Source organism: Tauraco erythrolophus, chromosome 2 (genome assembly GCF_009769465.1).
Source record: "Tauraco erythrolophus isolate bTauEry1 chromosome 2, bTauEry1.pri, whole genome shotgun sequence".
NCBI lineage: Eukaryota > Metazoa > Chordata > Aves > Musophagiformes > Musophagidae > Tauraco > Tauraco erythrolophus.
Genome location: NC_141466.1, coordinates 2758707 through 2772049, shown reverse-complemented (window position 1 = coordinate 2772049; position 13343 = coordinate 2758707). Strand labels below are relative to the sequence as shown.

At 47.7% G+C, this 13343-nt stretch overlaps 1 protein-coding gene across 1 annotated transcript; it reads right to left on the bottom strand.

Annotated features, from left to right (window-relative positions):
- Positions 1 to 112: 112 nt before the first annotated feature.
- FUCA2 (alpha-L-fucosidase 2) lies at positions 113 to 12680 on the bottom strand. Its single transcript, XM_086632022.1, has 7 exons — positions 12475 to 12680; positions 8316 to 8503; positions 6315 to 6654; positions 5478 to 5688; positions 3880 to 4070; positions 2215 to 2323; positions 113 to 613 (listed from the first exon to the last, which is right to left on the bottom strand). The coding sequence occupies exons 1-7, from the start codon at positions 12678 to 12680 to the stop codon at positions 473 to 475; spliced, it is 1386 nt and encodes a 461-aa protein (XP_086488148.1). The 3' UTR covers positions 113 to 472.
- Between the last annotated feature and the right edge of the window lie 663 nt (positions 12681 to 13343).

Sequence of the window (13343 nt, the reverse complement as noted above, 5' to 3'; positions counted from 1 at the left end):
TTGCACACAACTGGAAAAAGTTTATTCTCTTCTCTTAAACAGACAGTTTTTACTGTACAGTTTTGTGGAAGTCAGTTGTATGCGTTCTTTAATGCAAAAAAAAAAAAAATTAACTTACTTCCGTGTATTTGAACACTGGCTTGAGCTGGCTTTGCTCTTTCTTTAAAAATCTAGTGCCTGGTTGTTTTTTTCTCCCTTCTTCAGGTAACTTGGCAAGAAACTGGCTAAAACCAGTGGAGAGGTCAAGGTAGATGCTCAGTTTTCACACAAGCTCAAAGAAACAAATTGTATGCAGAGATTCAGCTACCTAGAGCTAGATTTCACCTGAGGTTCATTCCATCCTGTCCACGAATAACAGCCCCCCTTTCAGAAAAAAAGTGAAATTATTGATGGTTCTCAGTCAAGCAAGTAAGTGTCAGAAACCAGTGATGAGAAACTAGGCAAAACACCAGCGTTCCCTGCTACCCAAGGCTCAGTTTATGTCAGCCAGTTGCAAAGTCCAGCCCCACTGACATGGCAGTTGCGTAGGACTTAACTGAGGTAGAGCTATCATCATTCCCTTTTCTCCCAGTGCAACCCATTTCAGCGGTTCCTTGTAGCCCATCAGCTTCACCTGAGGTAGAAACGTACACTGTAATTAGACCAGTGCCTTTTCAAAGTGCATGTAATTGCAAAATTACAAAAGAAATGTTGCTCCATAGCTACTTCACTATCCAGTTATCCTTAAATGCCACTTATCAACCAAATGAATGACAAACAGTGATTAAAGGTAGTAGAAAAATACTTGCAAGGTAGATATGTAAGTTGTAAAGCTGGGATGTTGGGTCTAGAGAAATACTTGGGTCTGTAAAAGGTACGTAACCACTTCTCAGAAGTATTAGGGAAGGGATTTGGGTCTAAGCAGGGATCCAGGTACCACAGTACACAGCTTTGTGTCAGCTAGTTCGGAAATGCCTGCTTCCCATGGTGCAACTGGGAGTCTTGAGCGAGCAGTAGTTCTTACAGAGCGCAGGCGGGTGTCTTGGAAGAAAGCTGACCTGAAGAACGACTTCCGCTACAAACACACCAGTAAGTTTTATGGTGAGACTCTCATGCCAGCTGGAGAAGTGCTGAAATCAGTGGAGCCACTTGAAGGAGGGCTGAAGCCCAGTCTCCACCCCTGAGGAACATTACTGTCCTGTGCACACACTGTCTAGAGGGTGTCCCTGCCCATGGCAGGGGGCTTGGAACTGGATGATCTTTGAGGTCCCTTCCAACCCAAACCATTCTATGATTCTAGGTGCCACTACAAAAATTCAAGACACATCTACATCATTTCTGAAATTACTTTTCTTATGTTTCTTCCTTAGCACAGAGCTGCCCTGGCACTAATTAGATTTTTTTTTTTTTTCTTGTGGCACTAGACCAGAAGAGACAGTCTAGAAACATCCTTAATGCATTTCAGCAGCTGGTGGACACTCAGTGCATGAGGCCAGGACACAGCTAAGCCCAAGTGCATCCCCACCTTCAATGCCCAGTGTTGACACTAAGTCCTGAGCACCAGTTTTTCTGCGCTCTAACTCTGCTTCCCGTGCGTTACACCACTTGTTAGTGTAGGGGTGGTATCAGCGTCCTCAACTTCTGGCTGTTTGCTCCAAGACACACACCTAGGGTCACACTGACCTGCTATTTAGCATCCCTGGGCAATGAAAACCTCTGCACCCCTTCCCTTTGTGCCAAGGAAACTGCTGCCAAGAAAACTGCTGCCCCGTTACAGCAATTACAGTATCACCAAAGTCAGGAGGGTGGCTATTTATAGGGAACGGTCACACCGCGTGCAAGTCTACACAGGAAACAGGAGGCAGGGGCCAAGTTTTTTTCCTGCAACTTGGCCTCTTTTTGTGCTCCTTAGTTTGCAAGTTAAAACATATCCCAGCAACAGTTCAGTTTAACTTTGTCTGCTGGAGAAGCAGGATCCCACTGGGAGGACTACGCCAAGGAGGTCCCAGAACAAACCCAAACATTTTGCTGGTCTCTTCTAGTGCACTATATCCTAAAAGTTATGCATTCCCAAAGATGCCAGAAATTAAAATAAACACTAATGGAACACGACAAATCCTAGAGGTGTTTTCCTTCGGAATACGTTCGTTTCTTGCCCTGTGTGTTAAATGCCTCGCTGTTCTAAAAGGGAAGGGATGGAGAGGGGGGGTGGGGTAGGGGGGTGTTGTCTTTTACCTGTGTTTCTCCAAGCTTAGCCTGTGGCTCACCGAGTTGCAGAGTCCCAGAGACTGGCCAGTTCAGGAAGATAGCATTGACTTTGCCTTCTTTAGGGCTGAATGTGTACCTGGTTGGAAATGGGGAACGGAAACGCGCGTCAGTTTTCCCTTGTAAGTTCTCTGAAGCAATATAGAGATTGCTTTAAGACTCAAAAAATGGATTTGAAAAGTTGGGATTAATTACATTTTCAAACACATAATTATAATTTCAGACAATTTATAAGTTACTGTTCCTTGATAATCTTTTCCAACAAACTGGAGGTAATAGAGACTATTAAAAAACTGAATTTAGAGGTTAAGATTTGTAATAACTTCAGCAAGCATGTAACAACTGACTGCTGCTCAGCCATATAGGAAGGAGGTACTTGCCAGGCAGAGGAAATCACTAACAGATAATTGTGGGTTATATTCAGAAAAATATGGTAATTCACATCTATACACAAACATACAGACATTCCACTAAAAAAAAAAATTAAGGAGTATGTGCAACAATAAAGCAATAAATAATAAAGCTTCCACCTTGCACAGCTAGGGGTTTTTTTAAATTTAATTTCAGCAGACATTATCTACAGTATGTCCTTGGAAATCTTGTGGCATACATTTGAAACATTCCTTCCTTCGTTAAGTTACAATATTTTATTTCTCTTGGGAGTGGTTTTACTAAACAGTCACCAGTTCAGCATTTCAAGGCTAAAGCCAGATAGACAGCCAAATCTTACTGGGAACAGGAGTAAAAAGGCCCACTGAGGCAGAGAAAAGGGTCAAGACCTGTACTTGCCCCTCTGCTCTGCTCTCGTGAGACCCCCCCTGGAATACTGCGTTCAGCTCTGGAGTCCCCAGCACAAGAAGGACATGGAGCTACTGGAGCGGGTCCAGAGGAGGCCACGAAGATGATCGAGGGCTGGAGCACCTCTGCTCTGGAGCCAGGCTGAGAGAGTTGGGGCTGTTCAGCCTGGAGAAGAGAAGGCTCCGGGGGGATCTTATTGCAGCCTCCCAGTACCTAAAGGGGCTACAGGAAAGCTGGAGAGGGGCTTTTTACAAGGGCGTGTAGTGATAGGACAAGGTACAATGGATTTAAACTGAAAAAGGGGAGATTTAGATTGGATCTAAGGAAGAAATTTTTCACTGTGAGGGTGGTGAGGCACTGGCACAGGTTGCCCAGAGAAGCTGTGGCTGCCCCATCCCTGGAAGTGTTCAAGGCCAGGTTGGATGAGGCTTTGGGCAACCTGGTGTAGTGGAGGGTGTCCCTGCCCATGGCAGGGGGGTTGGAACTAGATGATCTTTGAGGTCCCTTCCAAACCATTCCATGATTCTAGGATTTATTTTTTTTCTATAGTTACTGTTCCCAGCTACACTAAGAAGTGTAAGATCATTAAAGAAACGCCTGCAACCTTGTCTTCAGCCTCAGCACCATCCCAAAACTACGTTCTCCAACACCGATCGTCTACCTACAGTTTTATACACACTTTTATGTGCAGATCCTTAAACTGACAAAAGGGTCAATTTCTTCACAGCACGCAAAGGTAGATGGTGATTTCTGCAGCATCAAGTCATTAAGAACTGCAGAATTTTACACACACTGCTGCTGCTCTACGCAGCTCACGCTTTGATTCAGCAGCCTTACCACACTTCTGGCGTAATCGTGTCGTTCTGGGCTCTCCACGGTTTCGTTCCGTAGATGGCTTCTCCGTTGACTTTCAGCCAGGCCCCCATCTGCCTCAGGCGTTCCTCAAATACAACAGCGATGCGACCATCATGAGTGGGCCCGATATTCATCAAGAGATTTCCTCCACAAGACACTGTTTCTACAAGTTGCTGAAATGTTTTTAAACATACACACAGAACATATGGTTACGACTAATTAAATCATACATTTGGAGTTCTTTCTAAAGCCAAGCATGCTGCTGCAGAACGATGAACTGAACGAGTTTTGTTACTGCTGCGTATTTAGACTTGGGGGGGTCACCCCAACAGTCAATACAACATTGAAACTCCCATAAAGTTCTGCTGTTAATTTTTATGGCAGAAAACAGCCCAAAATACATTTGTGCGCCAATACATCTGATGGAATCTACGATAGAATCAGATCCTACAAGTTTTGAACATTTTGACTTCTGCAGGCATTTCATGAGGGTGTTACTGATAAAATGCATAGGAGATGACTTCTCTACACAAGAGGAGAATCAGGCTAACAGATGCCAATTCATTTTTACTGAAGCCAAGAGAAGCAACTTCTTCTTCCTGTTTGATGCTCTCCCTGTTTTACAGAGACATCTTCAAAACACTAGGAAGCCTTCTAGAGTCCATAAATACTTGTGTTCATATCCACACTGCCCTCCAGAGAACATGGACTGAGATGCACAAGTCTGAGAAACAGACAGCTGGGGACAAGCTACTGAATGAATTAAAGCCTTCTGCCTCTGCAAAGAGGTTACTTCAATTTGAAATCATCCTGAGCAAGGACAGTGCTAAGATTTGGATCAAGCAACAATAACAATCGATCTTCCCCTCACTGGCTGAATTTTGCAATTAAATGCATTGTATCTGAAAGACAAGTCTTCCTTTCAATTCAGTTTTCCTGAGCTCCAAATCTTTTTTTTTTTTTTTTAATAACTTAGACTAGCAAAGGGAATCAATGTCCTTTTATCTGCATTTTCTAGTGTTCAACTGCCCATGTGTAACACGGGTGTTGGTTTTTTTCCTTTAAACGAAGTGTGACGAAAGGCAAGTTTCTTGCTGCAAAGTAAAAAGACTATTGAGAGTTCTGAACTGTTTCTAGCTAGAAGAGGGAGAAGATGCAGTCTTTAATTAGGAGTTCCTAAAGAGGAACTGTGAAACTGCGACTGTTTGCTTCTCAGCAGCTGTGAGGTGCAGTTACTAGAAAAGCTTAGTAGAAAAAGATAATTATGAGACTATCCAGATCAGTCTTTGGCCAGTTACAGTCTTTGGCCAGTTATTCACTGGAGAAATAGCCACTAAAAACCTGACTGGCTTTTTACTAGATACTTTTTCTCTTAGTCATTGCTATAAAATTAGTAAGAATTACATGGATATTCCATCCTGCCAGTGTTAGGCTGCAAACGAACAAAAGGATTTACAATTTCATCAATTCATTACTCAATTAAAAATAAATAATTTATTAAAATAGATATATAATTGAAAGGTTATCCCTCACAGAAGGGCGAATCAGAAGTCGCAAGCAACCCCTTTGGCCCACTGTACCTTCACCAAGTCCTCGATTGTGAGGTAGTCATCGAGCTGTGCGTCCCTCCTGTACCCCCACGACTTCTTGTCGATGGTCATACAGTTCTCCCACTTGTGAGGCAGGAGGTGCCCAGGGTTGTACCGGTCACTGCAAGTGTAGAAACCACCATGGGTACAGATGCTGCCACGTCCCCAGCGGTCGTTGGTCACAACTGTGTCCCGAACTGGACTGGAAACAGAGAAATGTCAAGTTTATGATTTTTATTCTACAAAACGTAGTCACAGCCATGTGATCCCTTTCCACACACACACACACCCCCCTCCTTCCCAGAAACCAGCATTTAGGACAACTTTTGTACTACTAATTTATTACAATTAGACTAAGGGAAATTTCAGGAATCCCATTCTTATCCTTTGCTAAGTAAAAGGTCCAGATCAGCCTTTCCTAGGGAAATATGCTGCAGACTTTCAGAGGAGGTCTGCCAGAAACCAGCCTGCACCTCACGTCTGTTCCATGTGTTCCATGTAGGATGACCAAAAGGTACACATATTCTCAAATTATCCCGCTATCCTGTTTGTCTGTGCAGTAGACAATACTTAAGGAACAATACAATTAGGTAGAATAGCCAGTATCATCTTAACTGACTAATTTTCAAACGTAGTTTAAAAAATATGAAACAATCTTTTTCTAAAGCAAGCTTTGGTAGCTCTAGGGAAGACCTGGCTTCTTTATTGCAGGAAAAGTTAAGTCCTTGTAAGTAGAGGTAACAGGTTGCACAAAATATACAGAAAATGAGACAAACTAGACACAGAGCAGAATTTCAGATAGGGAGCTAAATCGGCATCATTACCTACCTGTCATTATACAGCCAAGCCAAGAAACCAGTGCTGTTCCAGTAAGTATCTGGTGCATTTCCATCCCCATCAGACCAAAGTATTTCTGGCTGGTACATGGTCACAATTTCATAGAGTTCTGGTAACGATTTACTGGTTGGAAACTTTCTTGTCTTAAAGCCATTGGTGGCATCCTCAAGGAAGAGAGGATGAAACCATTCAAACAGGGAATGATATAACCCAAAATGCAAGTCAGTCCTGTTCCTAACAGATGTTGCTAGTTCAGCCACAAGATTTCGTTTTGGTCCCACATCAACAGCATTCCAGTTCCAAGAATATTTGGACTCCCACAAAGTAAAGCCTGAAAACAGAAAAATCAAAAGATAAGAAAGGGAAGCAGAAGAGAGGAAGCTGTAATTCATCTTGCTGGGAAGCATTTTGCAAGTGTGTTGCAAAAAATGAATATAAAATAATAAAAATAATATATGTAATAATATTGTTAGGGTATAAAGTACACCTACAATCTCTGTTTATGCACAGTGACAGTAGTCATAACATCAGAACATCACAGCAGATATGGTCATGTATTTTTTATACATACACATATGTATATAAATATATATATAAATACATATATATACACTTAAAAGCATTCAATTTTCTGATTCTGTACAGTTCAAGATAATTATCCCTTCCTCCTTAGTTGTTCACGCTTTTTAGATATCCAAATTAAATTCACCAAAACCCCAGCAACTTTCGAGCCATCTACATTTTCACTGAATGTATCGAACGTGAACTGTGAACACACATTCAACAACTGGAAGATAAAACACTTTCTCAGTTGCAGAATGCACAAGCTGTCGTTTGCTACTCTCCTCCCTTCTGCTCACATCTCATGTGAATGTCCCCTTTTCATTTGTCTTGATATTTCTAACAGCTCCATCAGCTACTCGGTACACGTATATAAGCAGAGTGCAGAAACTCCTGAAAGAGTTTGTAAAACAATCAGCATTAATATCAGGAGGGATTTAACGTTTCAGACATCCAGCACAAGCACTTGCAAGTACTACTGCACCGCTGTGCAGAGGAGCTCCACACTCACCTTCAAACTGCTTCACACTCAGCCGAATAAATCTTGCAATATTTTTGTGAACTGGACACACATAATTGTATCGACTGGACAAACAAGATATAAAAATTCATGCCTGTGGCTACAGACAGGCTACATGAATCATGGTTCTTTTGAAGTCGGTGGGAATTGCGCCGCGGGCATCATCAGGATGAGGATTTTATGTGTCAGAGCCGAGATTAAAATTCACAAGTTACTAGTTGCCAGTCTTGAACCTACATCTCCCCAAACACCAACAACACTCACTAGATGTACTGTCATATTGCATCTTAGTATTTTATACTTTCTTTGCTACCGTGTTTCCTTCCAGCCACTTTCTTTCTCTTTACTTTTCTCTGCAGAGCATCTTACAATTACAGTGCCAAAAATCAATTGTTACAAAATCAAAAGTTACAGACCTGGCTCAAGGTTTTGGCTTCCATGTGCTGCATCAGGAAGAGCTGTACCCTGTGTAAATTTCTAGCTCCGAAGTTGACTCCTGGAACTTGGAGGAGTTTCTCTCTAAGTTCCTTGGAGAAATCTACAGAGCTCATGAACTACCTGTACACAGCAGCTCTCCATTCCTGAAGCAGTGCAGAACATGCTTTGTGGTTCCTTGAGCAACAAATTGTACGACAACAAAAAAACAAATTTAAGCCTGCCTGGCTTTCTCTCTCTCTCTTAGCAGGTGGGAAAGTCACCTGTTTTTTTTCTTCTGTTGACAGAAATAGAATCATAGAATCATAGAATGGTTAGGGCTGGAAGGGACCTTCAAAGGTCATCTAGTCCAACCCCCCTGCAAGGAACAGGGATATCTCCAACTAGATCAGGTTGCTCAGGGCCTCGTCCAACCGGGCCTTGAACGTCTCCAGGGATGGAGCACCATTACTAACATTCACAAACCTTCCACTTACCTTCATGATGTTTTGAAGTCAAGACAACGTACTTTGCGCCTGAAGCCTTCAGAATATCTGCCCACTGGTTGGGATCAAAGAATTCTGCTGTAAACAGTGGCCCAAAATTTTCGTAACTGAACCCAGGTGGGTAATTTGCCTCCATAAATTTCACATAAGGCTCTCTCTTTTCCTTCTGCCAGTACCACCTACAAAATATAGAGCAAAACCACGTCTGCTGGTGTATTTTTAGACAAAGAAAAGAGAAGTGAAATCATCAGCTCCCTTTTGTGTTCACACTGAGAGGCACAAGCATTGGAGGTACATGACACTGGCAATGGGGTAAAACTGCTTCAGAACATAACAGCATTAATTATGAAATATTTCCTTTTCTCTGTCCTCTTTCCCCACACTCTGCTTCTTGGAAGCACTCCACTTTGGAAAGATCCCAGGATTTCATCTGGAGCAATGTCACAAAACAACTACACTTGTTCAGTACTTACTCAGCACCCAAATCCTGAAACCACACTAGAGAGCACAGCGACACGGCCCGTGTAAGCAGCTCAGGTGGCACGAGGAACGTACTTTTCCAGACTAGAACACAAGTCCCCAACACAAGAAGGACAAGGAGCTGCTGGAGCGGGTCCAGAGGAGGCCACGGAGATGATCCGAGGGCTGGAGCACCTCTGCTATGGAGACAGGCTGAGAGAGTTGGGGCTGTTCAGCCTGGAGAAGAGAAGGCTCCGGGGGGATCTTATTGCAGCCTCCCAGTACCTAAAGGGGCTACAGGAAAGCTGGAGAGGGGCTTTTTACAAGGGCGTGTAGTGACAGGACAAGGGGCAATGGCTTTAAACTGAAAGAGGGGAGATTTAGATTGGATCTAAGGAAGAAATTTTTCACTGTGAGGGTGGTGAGGCACTGGCACAGGTTGCCCACAGAAGTTGTGGCTGCCCCATCCCTGGAAGTGTTCAAGGCCAGGTTGGATGAGGCTTTGGGCAACCTGGTGTAGTGGAGGGTGTCCTCGCCCATGGCAGGGGGGTTGGAACTAGATGATCTTTGAGGTCCCTTCCAACCCAAACCACTCTGTGATTCTACGATTCTATGACTAACAACTCGCCCTCCTCAAGTCTCACACAGCAGCCATCGGGCATCCCTGCTCTGCCCCCCACCCCACTGCAACTCCTGCAACCCACAAACAAGTGGGCCAGCGGCTTTACCTCTCTGCTGGCCCAGAGTTCTCTGTGCCAAACGCAGCCGGGTGACCGATGTGTGAGCAGACACCCACGGTCCCAGAGCAGGCGAGAGCTGCGACTGCAGAGCACTGCGGCCGCTGCACGTGTGAGGCTCTGAGGCAAAGGCATCCTACTAGAAGGCATGTCCTCCAACAACCACCTGCTGCTGCAAGAACCCCACCCGCTGACAAATGCACCTCCGTCATGGGCTCTAGCGTGCAGGTACACGTCTACCTCAGGCTGCTGGACCAACGCACACAGATCCAGGAACTAGAAGGAAAAATAAGCTCTTTTTCATCCTACCTAGAAAAGACAAGGACAGTTCCTGTCCTGTGCTTGCCCATCACAGTGACCAGTATCATCACTATTCCAGCTGGCCTAGTCCACAGCAAGGCCTGGAGCTCCACTCTGTGGTCTGAGAGTGGTCTCTCATCATGGGCAGAGATCATAAAACTTGAACAGAATGCTATTTATTTTCAACCTGCTCCATCCCTCCCCTACCTAGCTCCTGAAACAGTCCGTACTGCATAAACAGCCTTACTGCTGGAGACCTTCTGATAACAACGTATGTTGTGACTGCCAATGTTTAGGGAGAAAAGGGTCTGAAAGCATTCACCTTTCTGCGAATAAAGCCAAGCAGCAAAAATCCTGCTGGCAAATTTAGACATAAATGAAAAACTGAAAGTGAAGGGATAAAACAGGCTGGAATCTGAATGTTTGAAATGTGTTTCTGTCTCTCCTGTCCTGAGCTGAACTCTGACCTCAGATCTGCAAGACCACAGTATCTGCATGGATATTGTTGCAACCTTCCTAAAGTGACTTCAGCATAAACAAACACCGTCTCTGGCAGCCAACAGGGGAAAAAAAAATCTCAAAGGAGGAGGCTGAGACAGCCTTCCTTATTGAAAGAACCTGGGAAAAAACCCAACAACTCTAATTTTCAAGTATGCAATTGCATAAACAGGTGACATCCTTGCTTCTCTCCCTTTCTCACAAGGTTTGCCAACATGAGCACTTGTACTCTGGCATGGTTGGATTCTAGAAACATCCTGACCAAGGCTGCACAGCTCAGAGGGAAGGAGCATGGGCTTGGCGGTATCAGAGTTTATGGCCTTCCATTTGAAGCTGCCGACACAGGACCTCAATCATCCAACTGCACATGCTGCCAGAAGGCCCCGAAGCAGCTCCACAGCCACATGTGCCTAAGGATGGGAGGCTACAAGAACATAAAACCCAACTTCATCAACTACATTAGAGCGTTCTGGGGTCTTTTCAGAACAAGAAAAAATGAACGACTGATCCTGAATCTGTGCAGCACTATCAGAGCACAGCACTCAGAGCAAGGCTTGAAGCCAAAGCCCACCAGGAAAGTAATTTATTAGTAAACAGAGTCCATATTAAAAAACTGCTGAAACCCTCGAACATAACTGTGAAAAGAACAGACCAAATATTGTCAGAAAAGAGCGGTTTGTTTACATCAATGTTGGTTTGGTTTAGGAGTATTGCATTTAATGTTTACCATAGCTCTGCCACAGAACACTGTTATCTTCGTATTGTAAATGGTAACGTGACTCGCCTGAAGTCATGCAGGAAGTATTTGGTGGAACACGGAAAGAAAACAGAAGAAAAGTGCTTACAGCCAAAGAGCCTGAACCAGCAAACGCTCACAAACCAAAGGTTTTATTCAGCCTTCGAATTAAAATTATTTGAAGGATCAGAGCTTTTGGGTTTTTAAGTGGAAAGTACTCTTTAACAAAAATCATCATGAAAGAGAAGAAAACCACCACCAGCACAAAATGTGCACAGGAACGCTGCAGGCAGTTTGCCCAGCAAGGGCAGCCATGCAGGACGCAACCAGCCTGTGCCCCCGCAGACAGTGCCACAGCCCTCTGGCGAGAGCTGCTCATGGGGTCTCCGACGGCTGGGAGATTTCACCAACGCTGTGGCACTGGAGCAGGTTGCCCAGAGAAGCTGTGGCTGCCCCATCCCTGGAAGTGTCCAAGGCCAGGTTGGATGAGGCTTTGGGCAACCTGGTGTAGTGGAGGGTGTCCCTGCCCATGGCAGGGGGGCTGGAACTGGATGATCTTTGAGGTCCCTTCCAACCCAAACCAGTCTCTGATTCTATGAAATCACATCTTTCAGCTCTGCAAGACCTCTGCTTGATTTGGTTAACGTTAATTCGGCCAAACACACTCAGGACTGTCTCGGGGCAGGGCAGGCGGCTGGTCGGACGTACCAGAAGCCCATCAAACCCCGCTGCCTTCACAAACAGCCCGTGGTCCCACCGACCAGCCTCGGGTGGGATTACTCCTCTTCCCACAGCCTCGGCTCCAGGGCCAGGCTGCAGAGGGGCTTTACACCTGACCGTCCCCTTGGGAGGGGGACACCGAACCAAACCCCGTCCGCCCGAATTGCTGCGTGCCCACAAACCCCAGATCGCCGGTATGACCCATCCGCAGCAGCAGCTGTCCTGGTGTGACACCCCCCCCCCCCAGTTGCTCCGGTGCGACCCTCCCTCCCCAGCTGCCCCAGTGTGACCCCCCAGCTGTCCCGGTGTGACCCCCGCAGCTGCCCCAGTGCGGCCCCCCAGCTGCCCCAGTGCCCACAAACCCCAGCTGTCCCAGTGCGACCACCCCAGATGCCCCAATGCGACCTTCCCCCCAGATGCCCCGGTGCGGCCACCTCAGCTGCCCCAGTGCGACCCCTCCCAGCTGTCCCAGTGCGGCCCCCCCAGCTGCCCCAGTGCGGCCCCCCCAGCTGCCCCAGTGCGGACCCCCCAGCTGCCCCAGTGCGGACCCCCCAGCTGTCCCAGTGCGGCCCCCCCAGCTGCCCCAGTGCGGACCCCCCAGCTGCCCCAGTGCGGCCCCCCCCAGCTGCCCCAGTGCGGCCCCCCCAGCTGCCCCACGGCGAGGCGCGGCGGGCCGGGCCGGGCCGGGCCGGGAGCTCACCAGAACCACTCGCTGCCGAAGCTGGGCACCGAGAACACGCCCCAGTGGATGAAGACGCCGAACTTGGCCTCGTCAAACCAGGCGGGCAGCGGCCGGGCGTCCAGCGAGCTCCAAGTGGGCTCGTAGCGGCGCTGCCCGCCGCCGCCCGGCGGCCCCAGCAGCAGCAGCAGCAGCAGCAGCGCAGCGCGGCCGGGCAGGCGCGACATGGCGGCGGCCGCACGGCGGGGACAGCCCGCCGGCCGGGGGGCACGGGTGGAGCCGGCCGGGACGCGGGGCACGGGCTCGGGGTCTCCCCGCTCCGCTCCGCCGGCGCCCGCCGCCCTTCGGCCCAACCGTGACCCGCCTGCGCGGGAACGGCGGCGGCTCGGCCCCTCCCGCGGAACTCCCTCGCCGTGCCCGCCCGAGCCGGCAGCGCCGCCCCCGTCCCCTCCTGCGTGCCGAGAGCCCGCCGGCGCCCTGGTACCTGGCTGCTCGGTCACGAATTGGCCCCTGGGTTGTAAGGATTGGAAGCAAACGAAGGGACTTGCCTCCTGCCCCGGCCAGCATCCCACCGTGCTTCTCCCGCCCCCGGCCCCGCCTGGCCCGCTGCTGCCCGCCTCATGCCGGGGAGCCCTCCCTGGCCGTCTCCATCAGTGCTTGCCTGAAGGCTGCCCGCCGGGATCTGCTGGATCTGCAGCCTGAGCCAGGTCTGAGCCTTGGATCTGCAGCCACAGCCTGCTTCCAGCCTTGGCTCGGATTCCCTTCCCTTCCCGCACCTTCCCACACCTTTCCGCACCTTCCCTTCCCACACCTTCCCTTTCCGCACCTTCCCGCAACTTCCCACACCTTCCCTTCCCACACCTTCCCTTCCCGCACCTTCCCACACCTTC